Source organism: Saccostrea cucullata, unplaced genomic scaffold (genome assembly GCF_032062105.1).
Source record: "Saccostrea cucullata isolate Sc308-1 unplaced genomic scaffold, CSIRO_AGI_Scuc_v1 ctg1320, whole genome shotgun sequence".
In the NCBI taxonomy this organism is placed as follows: Eukaryota; Metazoa; Mollusca; class Bivalvia; order Ostreida; family Ostreidae; genus Saccostrea; species Saccostrea cuccullata.
Window position 1 is genome coordinate 208,844 of NW_026930614.1, and position 24,918 is coordinate 233,761.

General features: G+C 33.8%; 2 protein-coding genes across 2 annotated transcripts; one reads left to right on the forward strand and one right to left on the reverse strand.

The window, feature by feature from the left end:
• Window positions 1-4,504: 4,504 nt before the first annotated feature.
• LOC134229256 (uncharacterized) lies at window positions 4,505-5,145 on the forward strand. Its single transcript, XM_062710968.1, has one exon. The coding sequence runs from the start codon at window positions 4,542-4,544 to the stop codon at window positions 5,058-5,060; it is 519 nt and encodes a 172-aa protein (XP_062566952.1). The 5' UTR covers window positions 4,505-4,541; the 3' UTR covers window positions 5,061-5,145.
• A 3,454-nt stretch (window positions 5,146-8,599) lies between these two features.
• LOC134229268 (uncharacterized) lies at window positions 8,600-15,688 on the reverse strand. The gene is made up of 7 exons (XM_062710981.1): window positions 15,608-15,688; window positions 13,788-13,948; window positions 12,584-13,509; window positions 11,298-12,113; window positions 10,925-11,145; window positions 10,393-10,437; window positions 8,600-8,777 (listed from the first exon to the last, which is right to left on the reverse strand). The coding sequence occupies exons 1-7, from the start codon at window positions 15,683-15,685 to the stop codon at window positions 8,673-8,675; spliced, it is 2,352 nt and encodes a 783-aa protein (XP_062566965.1). The 5' UTR covers window positions 15,686-15,688; the 3' UTR covers window positions 8,600-8,672.
• Between the last annotated feature and the right edge of the window lie 9,230 nt (window positions 15,689-24,918).

Genomic DNA, 24,918 nt, shown 5'->3' on the forward strand with positions numbered 1-24,918 from the left:
TGGGACTTTTCTCACAAGGTGGGGCAATGTCATTGTGTGTGGATTTTCTTTAGAGGCTTGAATTTCATAGCTTGTGATTTTTTGGTCTTTGCTTTTGGCGGCCTGATTTTGTTTTACAAGAGAGACGTTGATATGCTTTGGATCAGCTTGGCTCGACTGTGGCTCAGTTGGAGATTCATTTTCACGTCCCTCTTCTAATTCAACCTGTAAGTCATTTCCTTCTGTGGAATCCATTTTATAAACAGCCCTCAAAGATGTCACTGAAATTAATCTGTTAATTAAAGACGAAAAATTACAATGCATAATTAAACATACCCCAAAACATTGTTTTTTTTTTTATTATTATTCATATTGGGCACTGAATCAAAGTTTAACATAGGAATAAATATTAATGAATGACTATAAATATCGAAAAAATTCTTCTCAATAAGAACAAAGACAACATTCTTAGTCATATTAATCCTCAGAAAATCATGTTTGTTCAAACTGTGTCCCCCACCCCCATCCCAAAGGGGTTGAGTAAGGACACAATGGTAAATCAGTTTTACATAGAATACACGTTTACAGGAAATAATTATTATCAATCTTCTTTTTAAAAACAGCAAAGCTATGATAAGGGTAATTGATATGGATTTTTTTTCAGGTAATGTAGATTCAACTTAATTAATGTTAAATTCATTTATTATTTTTAATGACATTCTTTGCACGGATGTTAGTGTGAGGGGCCAAGGGGGATAATTTCTGTGAGAGAAAACCGGGGATAAAAACACGTATCTGAGCAGGCAACCATTTTACCCTTTCAAGTACAACCTTTGTCGATCACAGGGATCGAACTCGGATTGCAGCAATAAGAAACGAGTACGCAACCACTCCACTACCCGGTCACCCTATTGTGGTCCCGGCCTTCCTATCGTGTATGATGGAGCCACAGTAGGGAATCAAAGTGTTTCATAGGAATAAATGGACTTTTTTTTTTGAAATCTTTTGTCGGTAATAACAAAGCCATATTAGTCATATTGATATGGAAGTAATCTCAGATAGTGTAGATTAAAGTTTGTTCAAAACGTGACCCGCCACGTCGTGAGGTCACAAAGAATGTATATTTGAAAACATGGGGAGGGGCTAAAATCTTTTTCTCAGCAACTATAAAAAAACATGCTTATCATACATATATATTGACATGGAAGTATCTTAAGGTAAAAATAAATTTTCCTTTCTTCAGATTATGACACTGAACAGTAGTAGGGAAGGGTTTAAACGTCGAAGTATCTTGAGGTTTATTAATAATAGATTCCAGTTTCTTCAAATGACCAAAAGGTAATATTATAAGGAAATACTACATCTTTAATAAATACAAAACACCTGGGTTGGGTTACATCAAAACAGGAACCAAAGCTCTTCGTAGAAATACACATATCAAATGTATACAGAAAAGAAGAATTAAAATGCTTATGATGATTTCTCAGGTGGGCGTTGTGGCCTATGGGCCTCCTGTTGTAGTACAAATGTGCAGATGTAAATGCTGTCATTATATTATATATGCATAATCCTTGTTCATTCAAAGTAGGAGGAGCTTTAAATTTCCTTCAAAATAAGAAATTCTTCAAAATAAAAAATAAAGACCGAATGCCTACCTCCTTGTCCTGCACAGATCTATATTTGTGTACGTGCAGAATGCATTCCTTATATTAACCCGCTAAGTGGGAGGAGCATTTTTAAAAACACTCCTTCGAAAAATTCATTCAATATCTCTGGGTCCTTCTTTATTTATTTAAGTCAGTGACGTAATACGTCCTTGTTTGTACATATAAGTGCACAATGCATCCGTTATCATTAAGTAGATTTTTATAAATCGTTGTTTAAAATATCTATCCTGTATGACATCTACTTTCGTTGGACATTATGATTCTACATAAGGTTATCGACTAGATTTCTAAATCCTTTGAACCCGATGTAAATTAACCATCTAAACACATAGATAGCTGGTATTGAGATTTTTTAAAAAGTGGGAATAGGTAAAAGACACCAAAAATTCTACGGAAATGGGAAAGATTGACGATCAGTGTAAATATTAACAAGTCTTTAATTCCTTTATGAAATGTGGTGTAATTTCAACCATAGCTAGGCACTTGTTTCGGAAATAAATTTCTAACCCATAGTATAATAATATTATAATACTATGGGTTAAAATTTTATTTCCGAAACAGGTGTCTTTACCTCCCCTAGTAAATTCCAAATTTATGTCAATTATCTTGTACATTTTGCATTTACCTCCCCTAGTAAATTGAAAATTTACAACATGATAAATGCGTTAGAAAAAAAACAGGTTTAAGGACAAAGGGGAAGTGAAATTCAAAATTTTTGTCAATTATCTTATAAATTTGCATTTACCTCCCCTAGTAAATTGAAAATTTACATGAATTATAAATGGTTTCAAAAAAAACAGGTTCATAAGAAGACTACTTTAGGGAAAGTGACAAACGTAGAATTTTTGCATGACCCTTATAAATTCTGTTCCGCAATTCCTGAAAATACATGTATTATAGGGCGCACTTGTTTCATAACCCGGGTCAAGCCGGTTAATATTCCGGAAGCGGGCAAGTCACTTGTTTCAAATATTTTTAAGCCGCCGGGCGGTCAGAAAGGAGCCGGGATCGCCCAAAAAATTTTGAGCGGCCAAATGAAAAGCAATATGGCGAAAAACACGGAGGTAGAAATGTTCTTGATGGTGAAACATTTGCCGTATTCTCAGTGTCAATATACAGGCTGAGATAATAAGTGACTTTTACAACATGTTTGTTTATATTTGCACGACCAACATTTTTTTTTTTTAATTTTAAAGCTACCTTTCAGTTTTGTGTGTAACGAGGCCCTATGCTCCAAATTCACAGATTGTACATTGAATGGATCTAGTAAATATTAAAATGAAATATATTCACTAAATCGTTGTCCTCTTGCGTTCAGAGACACTTTTTTAAAGCAAAAGCTCCAATATCAGCCAATTCATTGATAAAAGGGAGATAATTTAGTGTGTGGTGATATAAGATTAAAGAGTATTGAGTTTTGAACCGGCTTACTTTTGTTTCGGAGCATTAACCGGGTCAATATGCCATGTGATAAAACAGGCTACAAATGTGCACATTGCTTTATTTCTTCCTCCCTATTTTACGCATGCGCAGAAAAGTTTGAAGTTACCATGGTTACCATCTTCTCAAGTACCTAAGAATGAACGTAGGTTGACCAAGAATTTTGATTCAATCTTTTTAAAAAAGTTGTTAGAACGTATTTCCTCGCATTTGAATGCTCCAGTTGAATTGAGCTAAAAATAAAGTCGCTTGACCTTGACATACACGGAAGGTACAACCTATATTTTCCGGCACTTATATTTTTGCAGTCTTTTCTTTTCTTACAAGACAATTTAGTTGACATACCTTCGCTATACTCATAACTTTCATAATTTTTTCAGCTGTAAAAGTACGTTTAGGGCCCATATGATATATATCAACGTCAGAACTGGCTATAATTATATACTTTATGAAATGTTTAATGAAATAAGATTTATAAACAAAGTAAAACAAAGTAAACAAAATAAAAAATAATAAATGGCTAATAGGAGATTCCTCTGACTGTTCCCTGCACATGTCATAACATATAAACAGCAGGGGTTAGAGTCATAGGAATCTCGGATTAATAAAAAGCCTGTCCATTTTATTGCCCCCCCCCCTCTTAAATGATTAGTATTTTTTTTTTCTTAAAATTTAGTATTAAAAATAACTGTCTGTAATTAGCTACATGTCTTTAATTTGCTATGATATGTGTGAACATCATTTGTTTGATATTCCGGAAATTAGTATTTCAAGCATTTCTACTTCATGTTTATATCACTTTTGTAAGCACTTCCTGTTTCTATTTTGAGGCTTTAGGGCAATATAAATTACAAGAAAGTAAACAACCGATTATAATCTGCGCGTTCACGCAAAAGGATAAATTTGAGGGAAAAGTGGATTGAGTGGTAATATTTGGTTGCTTTTATGTAGATTTTAAATGTATAGATTGGAGGTCAGTATTGATATGTTAAAAAGACATTATTCCAACATTTTCGCAGTTAAAAAATCATGACAAATTAATCTGGCCTAGTTCAAGGTACAGGCTATGTGTAATAACATCAAAAATCCCTGTGGGTGTTACTTATGGATAACCATGTATTTAAATTGTATAAACTTTGTGTTTTAATATTTTGAAATTAGAGATTATAGTTTATACCAAAGATGCATATAGTTGCCTATGAGTCAATGACTGTCACATGAATGTGCATAAATTAGTCAAAAAGGGAAAGTAGGAAATTTGGAACGGACATTGAATTAAAATAATTTGTATACAACGAATCCAATATTTTTTTATGATTGATGTGTATTGTTCTTAAGCTCTAACGTTTTGTTTTAAACATGTTAAACAACTACATGTATTGTCAAATTATTTTCATATTATAAATTACTGTTTCAGATATATCTCCAAGTTGAGTCTAAGTCTTTGAGGAGACAATGGCCTGCACAGCCAGGAATGACTCGATGGTTTTGGAGAGAGAACCTCTACAACTAAATCAAGAATCACCTGCGGAAACAAAACCCAATCACGATGAGGCAGAACAGGTAGAGTTATCTCTCCTGATAGAAAACCAGGCCCCTAAAAGCAATGGAAAAAATGTTACAAGTTACGCAATAGACCCTGCATACCACAACACCACTGAAAACCCATACAGAGAAACCACTGTGACAGTACCCCACCTCGTGAAAAAAGTCCCAGAAGATGATCTGACACCCCCACCCTGGAAAACCTTCAACCAGATTTTGATCATGTCATACGTCAGTGTATTTTTCTGTCTTTGTATTGGGGTTTTCGCCAATAGGGAGGCTTGGAAAGCTAAGATGTATAATGGGAAAGGTCTGTATGGCTTAGCCCAGAAGAGGGCCAAACGGGCAGTTATAATCAGCTACATCGCTGTAGGAGGGGGATTTATTATGATTTTACTAATTATACTTGCAGTGACAGGTGCTTTGTAAATCTCCTTTTATCCAGGATTATGGTTCACTCATTTTTTTAGTGTTATTTGTATATTGGTGCATAATTTATATTGTAGAGGCATACTTCAAAACTCGCATCCATTGGTAAAATCTTATGTTGTGTAAAGATTTACTCCAAACATTTCACATAATGTGGCATATTGTTACAAAACATATTTATTAAAATGTGAAAATGTGTTTGTTCAATTATGTAAATGAACAAAAACTTTGTTACAGTTAAAGTAGATTGAATTTTTTTTTTTTAATTTCTATACCTGAAATAGGATTCATCAACATATTTTTAGTTTTTCTGATAAAATAAGAAAAGATGCAGATTTACTACATTCTGTTCTGTGAAATTCGAAATTATTTAGATCTGAAGCAATCATTAAACCTAATTTATTTGTTGATAATACTCTTAAAAAGTAGACACAAAAAGGATCCCTTGAAAATTTTATCATCATTATATACTAAGAGTATTGTTAATATTAATAAAATCTTTTTTTTCGCTTTCATGTAAAACTTTATCTGATTGGTTTTAACCACAGTATTTCATACCCATGCAATGCCTGTGTATTTTTAAAAGCTTTTTATAATCTGCCTTACAAAATTAGTTATAGATTGAAAATATAACCATACTAGTCCTTTATTTTCACCTTCAGAGCTTGCCATTTTTTCATTGTTTTGATATACGTTTATAGAGTGAGTGAGATAAGATACACATGTATTACATGTACATCATGAGCAATGTTCTTTTATTTTATTCTTTTTGTTTCATTGCAATTTTAAAGTTATTTTGTGTAACAGACAGATTGTACATGCATGTACAAGAGTTTTAATGTCATAAAAAAAGAAATTTTTTTTTTATTCTTTGATTTGTTTATTTCTGTGAAGATTTTACTTCATTACATTACTTCATAACATTCCTTATTTATTATTTGAAATGTGTGTTTATAAAAGCAATTCTAAAAACCAGTACATGTTTTGTTTTTATAAATTCAGAATTATATGAATGGAAACTGTTTCTTACACTCTGATTCAGAAGTTCAAGTATATATTTACTCAAATTTGGACCCTGGTGTAGAAATGATAAACAAAAATTCTTGATTTCTCTGTTGGTAATACTGCTGAATATTGTTCTTTTTCATAATTTTTTTTTTAATTTCAAGGATTGGGAACTTTTTGTTTCATGTACTGGTACTTTTGATTTCATTTACTATTTTTTTTTAAATATTTTATTAATTTTTTATTAAAGCTTAAGAATACAATGGTACATTGGCAATACCAGTGGTAAAAAGACAATACACTATTAATAATTGTAACACACTAGATAAGTTTTTTTAATGCAAATTTTAACTTATCCACAAAACTGCTAGTATTTTAGACACAACATATTATTTCAAACTTTAAGATTTTTCTTCTTTTCACCAAGAGCTCATATTTCTATATCCACACATCATCTTTTACAGGTAATACTGTAAAGCACATTCATTATCTGGATAATTTTGTGCAATTTTGTTTTTGTAAACCCCGGTTTTTATAAAGTGCATTGTCTTTTATAAATTGATTTACTATTTCTATAAAGTTGATAAATACTTGGGATAACCAGAGCTGATTCTGATATATCAGTTTTTATTAAAAAATTGTTTGTGTCATATACATTGGTTAACTTGAATCACTTAATGTTTATAGATCTGACACAGAAGTTAGCACAAGGTAATAATTCCTACAATTTGATACATTATTGAATTGGTCATGTGCAGACACAGTGACCATTGTGAATTCTGTGCCCCCAGTCCATGTTTTGTACAGATATTTTAATTGATCTGTTACCATGAGAGATTGAACTACTAGTATTAGTTTTAATTCGTGTTAAATAAACTTTGTTTTAAAGATATGACTTAATCATTTGAGCAATTTTTTTTTTATCTCGATAGAAACTTGGGAGTAAGGTATAGAAAAGCCTCTTCCTGCATGTAAGCCTGTCAATTATTTCATTGTTTACTGGAAAGTAATGTATTGTGTAATATTTGAAAAGATTTTCTATTAAAGAAATACAATGTACATCCAAATACTTTAAAATTCTGTAATTTTATTACAAATACTACCCCTGCATTCTTAAGAAAATTGTGTATATTTGTATTTTTTCTCAATTCCTCCATGTGCTTTCATATTTCATTTTTCTTAGCATCCAAGATGAAGTAGATGCATTTAAAGGTTGTATTAATCACCTGTTCAAATGAATATAGTCTAATCCATTTGTTCATTTCATCTTCAAAGGCATGTACCTAATCACAAACACATAATCTCATACCTGATCTGTATTTATTATAATCTAAAAAATTTGCAGAAATATTGTATATTGTAATGTTGCATATTGAATGTTCACTTTAAACATTGATGTCAATTATTCAAATCCAGTCAGGATTATCATTTTTAAATCTTTTCCCATCTTTACATATGTTCCCCCCAGTGTAGGTGACACACTATGTACAAGTATAGTATACAGCCAGGGATGGATATTCAAGAATAGTGCAATTCTATATTACATTGTTAATATGTGCATGTACATTTTAGATCTAACTTTTATTGCGTATCATGTTTTCAAAATGGAAAACAAATTGATGTTATAGCCTTAACAATGTTGTACAAAATATGAACCATTACTCAATTCATTCAAATAAAACATTTTCCTTTTGATTTCTTTATTCTTTTATCTGCAAAGGTAATTATAAAGAACAATAGACAATGTTGATGAATTATCACCAAATACATCTGTGAATATAATGCATCTGTGCACAAGTTTGAATAGGAAATATCAGGAATATTTCTTTGAGTCAAAAATAAAAATCTGGGAAAAGAAAAGTCAAGGTTAAAGGAAAGGTTAATGTTGATGAAGTTGAAAATTTCTTCTAAATATATACATATATATCAGCATATGATGAAGTCCAATAAAAGAAATACATGTACTTGAATTTGTTTCATGCCAAATACCAAGAATTAAGGTCAAGGTAAAAAAAAATTTGATGCAGTTGAATAGCTCTTTCAGTATGTATCAGTATATTAGGGTGATATTCTTTAAAACTGACATTAATACCATTTTAAGATCAGGGGGTCAGGGTCAAGACAAGTTGATGAATAGCTTTCATTAACAAGTATCAGCATATGAAGCTTTATGAAATATGAATTTTGGTAGTTTCCTTGAAACCTACATGTAGCTAAACACAAATTTTAGTAGAGTAAGATCATGGCCAAAAGAAAGGCCAAGGCCAAAAATGTTGATGCACTTGAATAGCTTTAATATGATGTATCATATGAAATTTGATAAAATAGATATAACAGGTTCTTTTGAACATGACAAATGCCATATGCCCCGGCCATATTCATGGTGAGGCATAAAATCTTTGAAAACCTTCTCTAGAATAATAGTGCTTTGACAAGTGTCCTTAGATATTTTCTTGGAAAGCCCCCCCCCCCCCCCCAAATAAAAATCACATTATATTATTAAAAAGATATGCTGTTTATCAAACAGGAAAATCATGCCTTACAAGCAAGCAGCTAGCTCCATTTTTCTTCTGATTTACTTGGAACACTGTGAAATTTTTCTCTGTTTTAATTATTAGATACACATCGTAACTGTCTGTACATTTCAATAACACCCTTCTTTGTCATGGAAGAAAAAGAGGCACTAGGAATTTCATGGGATGGCAAAGTACCCTGAAATGAAAAATCAGTTATGTATGCCAGGCCTCAAAAACTGTGTAAGTGACTATGAAATGAATATAAAAAATAGGCATTATTATATAAATATTGCATGTACTTCGATGTAAATGATAAGACACTGACAAGTTTTTCAATCCTAATAAAACCATTGTCAACCGAGGTGCAGCTGAGGTTGACAATGGTTTTTGCTTTTCCTCATATATGGGGTGAAAATTTTCAATGTTGCACTATGTTCTCAACTACATGCAATATTTAATATATTATACTGAATTTTTTATACAAATACATATTACAGTGAACCGTGCACGCATAAATTCTGCGCAGTCGCTATTTTTTGGAATATCACCCGTCATCAAGCAATGTTGACTGTTGCTAAGCAGGAGGGCGTGGCTTCATTATTCAGCGGGTAATAGTGTTTTTTATCGAATGTTTCTCGACAAATCAGATTCAAGTAATTTACATGAAAGTATAATATAAAATACTATTGCCCTTGTACTGAATAATTTTTTTTCAAAGGAAACTGAACAGTTCGGTCCTTGACTGCAAAATCTTTATTTAAATCATAATTCCTCTGAACTTCTCAGGGTTAAAAAAAAGGGGATTCTCAAATCAATGGATGTCTTCTTCCAATTACATAATTATGCTTATAAAAACTAACCTTTTCACAGCCGGAAAATGTAAGTGTTATACTTGCACCCTTAGATGTACCATCCATGCCATAATGCGTGCAACTAGCTGGTGGCTCAATCTGGAAAATGTAGGTCAGATTCAGCATCCGAAGCAAGGTTCTTAAGGAGGCAAGTTTAGGGGGGGGAAACCTGCACCAAAAAGTTTTATATATTATACGGAAAAACCTTCAGTAAGCATTCTTTAGAGTTTCCATTACCTTCCATCAAATTTGGTCATTATATCCTTGAATTGGAAATGAAACCTGCACCAAAAACATTTTTCGGAAAAGTGCAATTGCCAGTATTTAATATATAAATGTACATGTATTTCATTATATGCTTAAATTGGAAATGAAACCTGCACCAAAAACTTTAACCTGATCAAGGAAAATGAAACAAAACAAAACTAGAGGTACTGTGAGCAATGGTCATTATCAGCTCACTAAATGAAACCTGCACCAAAAACTTTAACCTGCCTCCCAAAATGTCGATGTGTTGCTTTATATTGTTTTACGGTAATGTGCTCATAGAGAAATGAAACCTGCACCAAAAACTGCACCAAAAATGTTAACCTGCACCAAAAACATTAACCTGGTCATTCCTTTGCTGAAATTGCAGCATCTGAAACGTTGACTGGTACAATGAAACACAAAAACATCTTCCATGCATGTCTAATCAATATAGGACATTTTGAAAACTGCACCAAAAAACTTAACCTTACGTGTTGAATAAAAATTGAGGTAAAATAGGAGGTGCACAATGGGCAATTATATAATTATGCTTATATAAGCTGAACCAAGACAGCTGGGAAGTGTTATACTTCCCTCTCCTGATCATTCCTAAATGTGTGCAACTAGCTTGTGACTTAGCTGTTAAGATTCAAGGTTCTTAAGGAGGGGGAGGGGGGTTGAGGAAAAAGTTATTATTATATATTATACAACCTTCAGTAAGCATTCTTTAGAGTTTCCATTCTTCTTTTCTGCATCCTTGAATTTAAAGAAAAAGACATTTTTCAGTGCAATTGCCAGTATTTAATATATAAGTGTACATGTATTTCATGCTTACATTAGTATGATTAGGTATGGAACAAAACAAAAATATTTTCTGTAGCTTAAAATTGGGAAAATTGTAAAGCAAGCTCATTGAAAAGCTCCTTCTTCACATTTTGCTTGAAACTTTTAAAATGCAGCCAGGTGTATTAATGTCTTTGAACAGAGGATGCCTGCATCATGTTTTCTTGCCAGTTCTTACAGTAAAACAGGTTTATAGCAAACATGATTAAAATGAATTGACACCTAAAGCAAAGTTTTTTTTTATTCCCATTAAAACTATATTACACTTATAGCAAAGCAAAATTGTCCATCTTTGATGCTTTTTTATAAGCATGTTTGACTGCATTTGATTTAAAACTTGTTTTATACAAACATTACTTATCACCTATATAAACACACACACACTCCCTCACATACATACCTGTAAACGTCTGGAGACAGCTTCCCTGACTGCTGCCGCTAAAGTGATCCGTCTTGTAGAGATGCTGATTTTAAGTGACGGCCTGTCTACCCCAGTGTCCAGAATCTCCACAGATAGCCTCACCAGCTCTCCTGAGGGGTCCACTAATCTCACTTCCTGGTTCAAAACATCTACTTGGTGTTGACAAGGTTGTGTTAAAAACCTCAAAACAGCATCCATACCTTGAAAAGATAAAACAATCTTTTGTTAACTGTTTTAATTTTTGATTGTTTGATTTACTGTCTTCTCAAAATAAACATTAAGTTTTGTCTCACTTTTTTCATGTCAAGTGTTATTAAAGGTTCTGGGTGACTTTTAATCAGAGTAGAAATACCTTGGCCATGAGCTGAGATTTCAGGAATTTTCAGTAGAGAGTCAGGTATAAGTAGATGAACTTCAGACAACTGGTCTTCCTCCATCTTCGCTGGACATTTGGTTTGCATTGTACTTGCTGCAGGGCGACTTAATGCCATCTCCCAAATTGAAGCATGCAACGTTAACCTTGTCTGGCAAGTTTTCTGATAAAGACATTTTTCATCATTAAGAAAATTGAAGATGTCAAGTATTTCTTGATGAATTAAGATGGATAACAGTGAGCTACTTTTCTCTTCTGGTAAATTTTCAAGGTCATTTGGAAAATGAAGACAAAGAGTTACAGTAACATTGTAATGATTGTTTGTGTTTTGAGATGGCAGATTAACTTGAATGAGAACACTATCACTGTTTCTAACACCTCTGTCTACGCGTTCATTTGCAGATGTTGTTTGATTTGGATTAGACTGATGAACATTCACAAGCAAACTCCAGTCACATGACAACTTTAAGCCACTCTGATTGGTCACTTTACAAGATAAAAAGAAATCGGTACCCCTCACTTGCTGCAGTACCACACACTCACACTTTAATAAAGCTTTGTCCCTTACAAGATGTGAGGCTAAGTTTAATTGTGAGATGAACTCCTGCTGTCTTTCTTCTTTGGTGATTAGCCCCTGGGTTTGGAGGTGACAGTTCTCAATAGCAGTGAGGAGTTCCTTGATATGCTGACCCTGTTTTGTTGCTCTATTGACGGTGGTTTGTTTTAATCGTGAGTTGACATCTATCACAGACACTCTTCCTAATTTTGTTCTGCATAATATGTGAGTAGCAATCTCTGCAGAAAAAAATTAATAAAACATTAAAAATGCAAATAACTTTACACTTTAAAAACATGCATGACAGTGTATCAGGTGTTTTACCTTTTAGAATTCATTTACAAATGCATATACTAGCTTGAACAAGAGATGAGAATGATACAAGATCAATTTGTGTTGTATTTGTTCTATCACTTCTCTCAATCTGACATTCACCTTGATCATGTTGATAACTAAAATTTGAAATCCTTATTTAAGCTTTGTTTAAAACAATCAATTACCATCATGATTATTAAAAGTTGAGGAGCTAGCATATGATTATGAAAATTATAAAATGTTTTAAAATTAAAATTTTATCTAAAATTTATATTTACATAAGTAAGAAATTTCATGAAGAATTTACAGTTTAGTGCTCAATCCCCCAAAGATGCAAAATGTGAAAACTTCAGGATGAATTTCTTGATAAGATACACTGTATATGCACATGTACCTTCGACAGCAGTGAAATCAGGTACACAATGAATCTCCTTTGCACAAGCAAATTTCAAGCTCAACAAATTTTGGACTTCCACTTCACACTTGTCATTATCATCAGAGAACATAACATCAGTTACAAAGAGATCTTCGCCACTGCTGATGTACATCTTACATCCAGTAATCCTAAAATCTACAACTGAACTAGGAACAGTAAAGGGAGCAAAGGCTGCTCCAAATTTTTCACTGTGTGTCAGAACAGCACAATCCCCATTTGAGGAGCACATAACAAGACAGTTGATCACCTTTTGGTCTACACGAGCATCAGAATCTGGTGTGTTCTTTTCTCTGAAAGTCAAGTTACCTGATTGAATTCTTACTACAGGTTTACTGGTTGGGTATAAGAGTAAGAAAGGCGAGAGCTGTGAGGATAAAATGTTACTCTTCATGGGACTGTAATACACTGATCCTTCTGCTAATGTAAGGAGTAAAATTGGGGAATTGCACAGTGGTACTACCTCACCACAAATACTTTTAAAAAGTTCACATGATATATATAGAGTAGAACTACTTTTCCTTCTATCTGAACCATTAATCAAATCACATGTCAAAATAAACAGCTTACAGCTGGAGTTCTTCATGTGGACTGGAAATTCCAGTACGTTTTCAGTGAGAGGCTCAGCCAAGCTATGACTTAGTTCACTCGGGTATGAGTGCACTTTTACACAGTTATCATCCTTGGTGACTGTGAAGATGAATCCCATAGACTGACAGACATCTAGAACTGGACACCTCAGGGATAGAATGATGTGAGATGATGTTAGAGTATAAACAAAAGTATCAGGGGTGACAGCAGTGGGTCCCTCAGTAGCTTCACAAACTGGAGAGGAGGAATCTAGCAGGTCAGTAAAGATTTGCTGGTTCTCTAAAGAAGTCTGGAAACTGAAAAACAGTGGATTAAGTCAAAGTGCTGATATCATCAGAAGATGTATTCATTTTATATGTATGTATTTTTCATATCATTTCTTTTACTTCATCATAGCTTTACATTGATTTCGTTTAAGTTTTATTAATGAAAGACAATATCAAAAATATTATATTTGTATCTGAAATGAATTTCACTCTCCTAATGTTGAGCCCTTTTCTAAAAAAAAAAAAAAAAGAAAGAAATATAGAAACACATAGGGCTTTTTAAAAATTATTCAAAAGTCTTGACTTACTTGGCCTGTGCTTTTTCATACTGTGTCTTGAACTCTGAAAGATTTGTTCTATAAATTTGTCCAGTGACTGACCCCAGAAGTAAGATCCACCCACCTGCTTCAGAGTCATTGATTGGTGTTATTGAGAAGCTTTTTACTTTATTTGGTATCCGAACAATGGCCTGAAATTGTCAAAAAAAAGTATTGACAATGTAATTGAGTAAAAAGATCATATATTGTAATGCACAAACAACTTTCCGTTAATTGGCCTATTCAAGAATAATAGTGATGCCTGAAGGACTCTCCTCATGTTGCAGGTCCAGTACAATCACTAGATTTAGCTGTGTAGGTAGAATTACCCATGTAGCTTTATTTACCCACCTCAGGTAGCTTTATTTAGCTATTTTATTGCAACTTTTCAAAATTTTTCTTCTTATAAAAAAGAGTTAAAAAATTGCAAGTAAATGACTATTAGCAGGTCCAACACAATACCCTGATAAAGGTATATAGCTTGATAAAGCTAGCTTTAGCTTTATCAAGGTATTACAAATACCTTGATCAAGGAATTTTATGTTATGAAAATACAAAAAAAAATTCTAAAAAAAAAAATTGATACTGAAAGTCGAGCTCTGAATTGTTGTCAGTAAATTCACTAATGCATGTAAAGTACTCAAACACAAAGAAATCAGTATAAAAGAATGTCGTGTGAGGAGACATTCTTTTATGCTGTCTTTTTGATACCCGAGTACTTTTCTTGCACTAGTGGACACACTGACCACACTTCATAATTCAACTTTTAAATTTAATTTTTTCAGAAATTTTTTTGTATTTTCATTCTATAAAATACCTTGATCAAGGTATTTGTAATACCTTGATAAAGCTATGTAGCATTATCAAGTTTATATACCTTTGTCAGAGTATTGTGCTGGACCTGATTAATATTTATACTAAGGAGTTTATAAAAAACAATCCAAAGCAGAGATAGTTTATACATTGCTGCGCTTGGACAATTTAGAGCAAAACACGTAATTCCATTGTTTGGGTAACTGCAATCTAATTGAAATTAGATGTTAGATACTCTCGCATACTCCTTACACTAGCATCTAACAACATCCCTTAGAGGGTCACGTCAGAGGTCAAATTCTATCAACCAATCAAATCATCACCTGCAAAATCATCGTATATTTGTTGACATAATCCAAGCGAATAAGTCTAGAATTGTTCCAAATTTGACCTCTGACATGACCCTCTATGGGATGTTGTTAGATGTTAATGTAGCGAGTATGCGAGCGGACGTAACATCTAATTTTAATTAGATTGGGGTAACTGTCCCCTCTATTGTGTGTGGTGAGGCATGGCTGAGTATGATTACTTCACATTGTGCTGAATAATTACCAACCTATTATCATGTTAACAAGAACTCAACTCTTATGTCATTTCTTTCAAGGAGTAACTGTTTTAACTGTCATACATAGCCCAAAAACTTTCAGAATTTTGATTGCAATTGCGCAGAACATTTCTTCAAGAGTGATTTTTTCATGAATTGTTTTCAGATGAGTTCAAAGTTGAAAAGGACCACAGCATCAAAATGATATTTTCTGCACATCCTGAGAAAAATGCCTTTTATAGAAATAAATTGATTTGGTAGCTAAATAAAGCTACATCAGGTAGGTAAATAAAGCTAAGTAGGTAAATCAAGCAACGTACATGTAGCTAAATTTAGTGATTGTACCAGACCTGTGTTGTTAGCTGATTGTCATCCATAGATAACAGAGTATCTCTGTTGTAAATAAAACTGTAAACATATTTTCAGTTGATTAGTTTAATTAAAAAGACCTTACCTCTAATGCTACGTTTCTGTATATATTAACATTTGTAGGTATACAGGAATGAAAGGCTGCAATTGATGATTGAGACATTGAGATAACTTCCGAATTTCCCGCAAAATAATACGACTTCCGGGAGATTATTTTCTTTCGTCGTACGTAAAGTGTTTCATGGTACGTTCGATTTACACACATAGGCAGTAAACCTAAATAAAAGCATTATGGTCCGAGTAACACTTAACAATATTAAATTCCAATATACCAAATCAGTTTGAGTTTTTGAAATTTAGATATTTGAACTGATATATTAACATTCTAAAACTCAAAATCATTTTAGAAATTTGAATTGTTAAGTGTCCTTTTCCTAACTTTTTTGGCAAACTAAATGATTATGGTTATGCTTTATTCTACAAGACAAGAATATACCGTTACAAGATTTTGTTGTGCATAGAGGAGGAGGATCAGACTTTTAAGATTTAAGAATGCCTATAGCATACAGGTGAAATATAAATTGTAAGGCAAATGAGATGAGGGAAGAGCTGACAGTCATAATTATTGTTGGATATGGCAATGCTTATTATAATCATGGATCCTTGCTTTAGAAACTAGTCTAATAAAGTACAATCATATCATATGGATGAAGGTAGGTGTGAGACAACTCCTGCATGTCAGAGCGTTCATGGACGATATAGAAGTAAACACAGAGACCATGATTGTAGGGGGATTTAGGATACCATCAGTTGCGCCCGTTTGAATACCGAACCAAAGAAGTATAACAGCTTTGTGTTGAAGAAGAGAAAAGTGAGTAGAAAGTTCAAAGTAGGAGCTAGAAGAGTTTCAACAGTCACAGAAAAACCGGTCAAATGCTTGAGATTTTTTTGATGACGCTCTCAACTATACAGAATGTGAGTGAAATAAATACCAGTACCAGTACACAATTGGATAACTAGGTGAACACCGTAAGGACAATTTCAAATTGCCTTGTCAGGGAAAAGCAAGAAGTAGATATACCAGTACGTGCACGAGGTCTAGGACTTTACTTGTTTACGACGTGTCTTGGATAACGATCAATATATGTAACAAATGATCAGTGGTTACCTTAAAAGAGAGCTGGCAGTTCCTAGAAGCTTCAATTGTGCCGGATATGTCATATTGTAAATGTTGATTTACTGGGTGGCAGTAAATAAAAAAAATATACTAGTCACTTGTACATTTTGTATTTACTGTCATCCGGTAAATTCAATATTTATAACATGACAGTTTTACAGCAAGGAAGGCGATTGCAAGCTACAATTAACTTTGGCATCAATCATACTGGAATTTAAGTCATCAAGGTCAGGCAGTTCCTGATGTTGCGAGGCATGGATTCAAAGGTTTCAAGGTACGAGAGGCAATTTAAGTGAACATTAAGACTAGCAGAAAGTGACCAGAAGAAAACAATGCAAGAGAAGCAGTATCACGCCTGAGGCACAGTATCTAGGGAAGTGTAACAAAAGACAGCCAAGAACTAGGTATAACAACAAAATTAACAGAAAGCTGAGGTGCTTGGGATGACTCAGACCGCAGTATTGTACTACTGCAGACCTATTTTTTATTCATATGAAGCAGAATTTGTCCAAAATTCTGTAGGTGAAAAGTAGAAAGTACTTGCTGTGGCCTTCAACTCGACATTAAGATATATCGACGACGTATTGTCAATTAACAATGGGAAATTTTCATTCTTATATCAAAGCGATATATCCTGGTGAAATTGAGATAAAAGATAAGTTAAACACAGAGTTTGACAGATCTAGCTATTTCATATTTTGATATTTTACTCGAAAAAGACATTAGTTGTAGTCTAACAACCAAGCTCTATGATAAACTTTTCAATCGACAACTTCCCTTACTTATGCAGCAATATACCATTATCACCTGCATACCGAGTTTATATATCTCAGCAGATTCGCAAGAGCATACTCTACGTATGAACAATTTCGAAAACAAGGTAAATTATTGACAAACAAGTTGGTGAAACAAGAATATCAGCAGTCTCATTTAAAGTAAAAATTTTGTAGGTTCTATAGTCGATACAATGACCTTGTCAGCCAATACAATTTATCATTGAGTCAATTCCTGACTGAAGTTTTTTTATACTGATTGTTAATCGATTATTAATACACTGAATTGACATCGAATTTTCCCGTTAATTCCCGATCATGACAAGGAGCACACAGCGGGTAGGGGATGTTCACTCCGTCATGGCACCTAATCCCACTTTTGATGTTTTGGAGGTCCGTGTTTGCACTGCTTCGATTTTGTATTGTTTTATTAGACTTTTAAATACTGTTCTTTATTTCCAATTGTTTCATGTAGATTAGCCAAACCGGAATATTTCATCAATTTCAGTTGTTTTGAAAGCTGGAAGATAAACATTAAAAAATGACAAGACTCGGTCTAGACCTTCTTTGAGATTTACTGGAAAAGAAGAAAGGAGAAACAATAAAAGAAGAAAAGGAAGCTCGAAGTTTGTCAACTTTGTAAAAGCTGGCGAGCAGAATCCTGTTGGTGGAGTAGATGAAGTTCTAGATGAACAGTTGGAATCGCTAGAACTTAATTGACAGTTACAAACATATCGTAATGGTCATAAGTAATTTCCACCGCAAATAGCAGCTACCAATCAGAGATTTGATACTGTTATACGGTCTCCATCTTCTAGGTTATTCCGCGGGAGCCTATAATATACAGTGCCGATGGAGAGAGAACAAAAGAATTCCACTAGCGGAAGCGTAGCAAGTACCAGGGTTTGGCTGCAGATAATAGCAGCGAGAATGGAGAGTGTGGTTTCCTCCAGTGGAAATGGAATGCCAAGTATTGTGGAGGGAATTGCGGGTCATAGAAATTCTAATAACTGAAACTGCATGAGAGACGATAACTTGTCGGATGTCAGGATTGGATTGCAATCTATTGGAATTCCCATGGGTACCAATTGCGCTCAGTTATTGACAGACCTTTTTTTGCATTCATATGTAGCAGAATTTGTGAAAAATCTTATGCTGTGGCCTTCACCTCAACATTAAGATATATCGACGACGTATTGTCAATTAACAATGGTAATTTCCATTCCTATGCCGATACAATATATAATGGGGAGCTTGAGATAAAAGATACAACAGATTCTGACACATCTGCTTCATACTTGGATATTTTACTTGAAAAAGACGTTAATGGTAATCTAACAACCAAGCTCTATGATATACATGAGGACTTTCACTTTTCTATCGTCAGCTTCCCTTACTTATGCAGCAACATACCTTCATCACCTGCATACGGTGTTTATATATCTCACTTGATTCATGCTCTACGTATGAACATTTTCTAAACCAAGGTAAGTTATTGACATACATGTTGATGAAACAAGAATATCAGCAGTCTCAGCGTTTAAATTCATCATTTCGTAAGTTCTTTGGTCGATACAATGACCTTGTCAACAAATACAATTTATCATTGAGTCAAATGCTGACTGACTTTTTTCATTCTAATTGTTAATCCATTATTTGCCGGTATACATTGAATTGACGACGTATTTCCACGTTATTTCCCGATCATGACAAGGAGCACACGGCGTATATGACCGGTTGGCAGGGGATGCTCACTCCTCCATGGCACCTGATCCCACCTCTGATGTTTTGGAGGCCCGTGTTTGCTCTGCTCCTATTTTGTATTGTTTTATGGATTTTCGATCTTGAATACAGTTCGTTATCTCCATATGTTTCATGTATGACTTGTGGCGATATTCCATGAGAGAACTAATACCATCAATCAAATGATATACACATCTGTAAAATCACATATCTTAGAGGGGTACCATTTTTTGTGGCTTGAGGTTCATGGGGATTTGATTTTGTGGTTAAAGAATTGTTCAGTATAGTTATATGTGTGAAAAATTGCAAATTCGTGGGTCTCCTCATTCCACGAAAGAACGAAAATAATACCCCCAGGAAAATTAGTGATTTCACAGTAATTTAGCTGCATAAAAATACAGTCAATCAACTCTTGAAGAAAAAATATTACCAGAACCATTTACCCAATTAATCATTCTGACTATTTTAATGAAGAAGTCAATCTTGCTTTTCATTAATAAACAATGCACTTAGTAATTGTTTGCTAACATTAAGCATATATGCCTAGTATATACATCTTGATGGAATACAATATATCATGGACCCGGCATCAGGTGGATCTCATTCACAGGTTGATTTGGCGCTGTCCACAACAATCTCAAGAGTTGCGGCAACTGGAATGATCCTGTTCCAGCCCGAGCCACTTTGCTCTCCGACCTTGTTCATGAAAACTCTGCAGAAACACTCTGTACACATGTACCCATACAAAAAATTTGTTGCACTTTCCGCTGTTCTTCACGCTTCTTCTATACAGACATGGATTCAATTTTGCATGAAGAATATGGAGATAACGAATAGTATTCAATATCAAAGTCCATAAAATGATACAAAACAGGAGCAGAGCAAATACGGGCCTCCAAAACAACAGAGGTGGGATCAGTTGCCATGGACGAGTGAGCATCACCTGCCGACCGGTCATACCCGCTGTGTGCTCCTTGTCTTGATCGGGAAATAACGAGAAAATACGTCGTCAATTCAGTGCATAAATAATGGACTAACGATTACTAGTAGTATGAAAACCGTCAGTTAGCATTTGACTCAGTGATAAGTTTTTATTTGCTGACAAGGTGAGGGCATTGACCACAGAACTTACGGAATGATGATTTTGAACGAGACTGTTGATATTCTTGTTTCATCAACTTGTTTGTCAATAATTTACCTCGTTTTAGAAATTGTTCATACATGTACGTAGAGCATGCTCTTGCGTATCGAATCAACTGACACAGAGATGTAAAAAATCCATATGCAGGTAATGAAGGTGTATAAAAATGCTGCATAAGTAAGGGAAATTGACAATAGAAAAGTTAAGTCAGCACGTTTATCATAGAGCTTGGTTGTTATATTACCATTAACGTTTTTTTTTTCAGGTAAAATATGAAACAGCTGTAGATCTGCCAGACTCTGTGGTATCTTTTTATCTCAAGCTCACCAGCATATATTGTATCAACATGAGAATGGAAATTGCAATTGTTAATTGACAATACGACGGCGATTTATCTAAATGTCGAGTTGAAGGCCACAGTAAGTGCTTTCTTCTTTCACACATAAGATTTTAAACATGAATCTCACCACATGTACATTAATGAACAAAACAAGATGTGTTTGTGAAACACCGGTGCACCTGTATAGCAACATAGCGAAGATTAAAGTTTTTATTAATTGCAAATTATTTAATTTATTGATACCCAAAGTAGGGTATTCTAAGTGGAAATACAGTTGTGAAATATGACAGGAGGCCAAGGTTTTTTCCAAGGTCAAGGTCAAAGGGTCAAAACGTTTTGGTATCCAATGAAGGGTCTTCTCACAAGGATTACATACGTGAAGTATGAATGCACTTGCCCTTACCGTTCAAAAGTTATGGTCAAGGTTAAAGTTTTTTCATAAGTACAGAAATCTCCAAGGTTTAGGTCAAAAGGTCAAGGTAATTGCATGGTATCCAATTAAAGGTCTTGCTACAAAAAATACCTTTGTGGAGTATTAAAGCCCTAGCCTTAACCGTTCAAAAGTTATGCTCAAGGTTAAAAATTTTAATAAGTAGGTCAAACTCCAAGGTCAGAGTTCTTGATATGCAATTAAAGGTCTTGTCACAAGGAATAAAAAAATATGTTAAGTATGAAAGCACTAGCTCTAACCCTTAAGTTATGGTCAAGATTTGTTTTTAAAAGTAGGTCAAATTCCAAGGTCAAAGGGTCAAAGTTATTGGTATCTGATGAAGGGTCTAGCTTCTCACAAGGATTACATATGTAAAGTATGAATGCACTAGCCCTTACCGTTCAAACGTTATATGGCCAAGGTTACAGTTTTTTCATAATTACGGAAATCTCAAAGTTCAAGGTAAAAAGGTCAAAGTTGTTTGTATCTAATAAAAGGTCTTTCCACAAAAAAGATGAAGTAAAAACGTCCTGGTATCTATTGTTCAAAAGATATGGCCTAAGAAAAACTTTGGAATTTTTGTGAAAAAGTGGGTCAAATTCCAAGGTCAAGGTCAAAGGTCAAATTTGGTGGTAGCCAAAGAAAGGTCTTGTCACAAGGAATAGACATATGAAATATGAAAGTCATAGCTCCACTAAATCAAAAGATATAAATGGACAAGGTTAAAGTTTTTGCACACAAACAGACAGACAGAGAGACAGCTAGACAAATGGAAGGACACGATAAAAACTAATACTCCAAAACTTCGTTTACGGGGGCATAAAAGGAAACAAAATAATCTGCATACATTATTGCACCCACTTTATATTTATATATAAATAGGTCAAAATTTAGAATTTTGCCAGAAATCGATTGGATATGTGCACCGAATGGGATAGAAACGTGCACAGACCATCGGTAAAGTATTCTTTAGATGTATTATGTGTAATATAACTTTATTCATGATACATGTGATACTACTTTCGATTTCGTATGTCACAAAGCCTTGTTAGTTTAAATGCGCATTGGAATATATTTTTATTGCAACTAACACATTCTTGTATATGATTTGTTATTGTCTGCACACGGGCGTGGCCATGTTTAAGTTGGTTTTAATTGTTTGACAGCATTTGTGTAAAAAAGAAAAATAAAGGTAGGTAATATACCGTATTTACACATGTGTTCAGCTGTTGATAATGCCTGTGACTGACCGGTCATCTAGTCTCGTTCAACCAGACGCTCGGCTGTCTCCGTAAACTCCGACCAGCAGAGATGGTCGGAGATTTACGGAGACAGCCGAGCGTCTGGTTGAATGAGACTACCGGTCATCATAAAAACATCCAAATTCTACGAAGGGGTGTAAGTGACATAAAAGAGAGATTATATATATATATATATAGTCATGACATAGTGTGTGCACAACATTTTGAATTTCTAAATAATTACATCTTGGAAATCATTAAAGTACTTTAAAATGAATTGTGAAGACAAGCACTAGCTAGTCATTCTCAAAAATCCATTTACCGATACATGATAAAATTTACATGATTTAAGGGGGATGTACAAGCCATATTGGATCTAGTCTGGTGTAAACTAAGAAATACCAAGAATGCGCTAAATACTCTACTAAACTAGCTCAAAGTTACCCAAAGTGCTAATGCACTAATTATCTACTGTTAGAGACCAAAATTAGTAAACAATTAAGTTTATTTTGTCTTAATTAGAAGAAAATTAATCATGTTAGAACTGCGCAGCTACAGCATTCATGAGATGAAAAATGCATTGAAAATGGAGTTAGTTTGATTCATTGATAATATGGCTACAACCATTTGTTTCGTTTTTTTCTTGTCATTATCCATAATTCTTGAAAATTTGATTTTTCATATGTGTGTCTTCCTGAGGCCATGTGTTTATTTCGTCCGCCATTCCTCTGTCACAAAGAGTTCGAATAACAATGATTTTAGAATAAATGCGACCATAATAACACCAAGACAAGAAATTACTAAGTAATAATCATTAGGTTATATTACTTACTACTTTTATTTGTTGCATCGCATCGTCTGATTAATGAAAAAACGCGATTTTAACCTCACTCCAGCAAATCGGGAAAAACTTTTCTGTTTACAACTCGAAATTCCTCGCTAAAATTATTCCGCTAAGCACATGGTTGGCATGTGCATATATCTGCTGTGGATAAATCCGTTTATTACCATGATTATATTTAATTTTTCATGGAACAAGTCTTGATAATTTGTTGGTTTCTTTAAAACTCAGGGAAAAAAAGATAAAAATGTCCTAAACATATGTGTTTACGGTAGGTCTTTTTTCTGTGGCGAAAGAAGTTATTTTCAAATGGGGCACTGCAAGGAGGATGCTTAGCATTTAATTTGAAAATGTTAAACAAAACGCAGTGCATGAAAAATAAATTGTAATTACATGTATTACATTCGAAAAGTTGGTACATATGTCTATTTTGTTTATAAGTTAGATAGAAAAAATAGGCATTTAAATGATTTCCTTCAGGCACCTCACATAAATAGCTAGAATGTTTGCAATGACCCACACATTGTATGGGGTCATGTTTGGACACAAAAACGCATCATGTCTCATTATGTTGACAACGTTGTAAGCTCTCGCTCATTGAACATACGAAGCTTGATAAAATATGATGAGTTGTTTCTATGAAATTTAGAAGCGAGCACAATGTTTGCAATGAAAGGTCCATTGCATATGCTATGTCTATCATCGCAAAAAAAGTGAGTGCTAACCCCCCCCCCTTCCCCCGAAAATCCTTTGTTTGTTTTTCAAAATAGTGTCAAAGATTAAAAAAATTGCATTTCTAAGTATGTGATGGAACATGTACTAGCCTTATAATAGCACTTGTTATAAAAATATTTGGTTGCCCTCTCTCCCGATCTACTGCCTAGAAATGGCCCGACTCATTTTTTTAACATTTCATATCACGATATTTTTTTCTTTTTCTTAAGTAAACAATTCTGTTTAAATTTTAAAGATTTTTTTTTCTCACCTATAAATACGGACCCAATAATTTTTCCCTGAGTTGGGAGGACCACCAAACATCATTTTAAAGATGTTTATATATAGGTTGATTTTTTCTCTTTACTTTGTACAATTGTAATTTTGAAAATATGGGCAAATAGAAAAAAAAATTATGTTCAAACTAAATAAATTACTTCAAGCCACACTATAACACCTTTCCTCTTTTTAAAGTGTTCATATTATTTGAAATATTTTGCAACTGTAATTCTCTTCTACATTTAAAGATTGTTATGCCCCTCCATATTAAGAAGAGGTCTGGAAAACAAGATTTTGTGCTAAAAATAGACCACGTGCTGCTATCCATGAACTACTTTCATGGTTCTTTACACTCTTTTTGAAAACAATGGTACCTTGTTTTGAACTTGAAATTATTATTTAAAAGTGCAAAATTTAGACATTTTCTCAACAAATGGTTGTAGAGAGAACATTAATGCACAGTTTGCATATTTTTTTGGATTTTTTAAGGCTCTGCTGAATTCTGTAGCTGCGCAGTTCTAAGGAGCATATCAAAAGCATTTTTCTGCAAAAGTATAGATTATATATGCACAACATGCATTCGGTTATGTATATTTATTGTATCTTTATCAAAAAGACTTAAAATTTGATCAAAATATAATGTATTTTAGCCATTTGAAGAAATGTTTACATTTTGCGTTCACTGCACTAAAGGTGGCCGTACATCCCCCTTAAGCA

What these genes read in the sequence shown, in the direction of transcription:
- LOC134229268 (XM_062710981.1), bottom strand. Translation starts at nt 15,685, where the DNA reads ATGTCTCAATCATCAATTGCAGCCTTTCATTCCTGTATACCTACAAAT. An exon ending in TATGAAAAAGCACAGGCCAA is followed by an intron (nt 13,510 to 13,787) that starts GTAAGTCAAGAC and finishes ACTGTTTTTCAG; the next exon opens with TTTCCAGACTTCTTTAGAGA. An exon ending in CTAAAGAATGCTTACTGAAG is followed by an intron (nt 8,778 to 10,392) that starts GTTGTATAATAT and finishes TTTTCATTTCAG; the next exon opens with GGTACTTTGCCATCCCATGA.
- LOC134229256 (XM_062710968.1), top strand. Translation starts at nt 4,542, where the DNA reads ATGGCCTGCACAGCCAGGAATGACTCGATGGTTTTGGAGAGAGAACCT.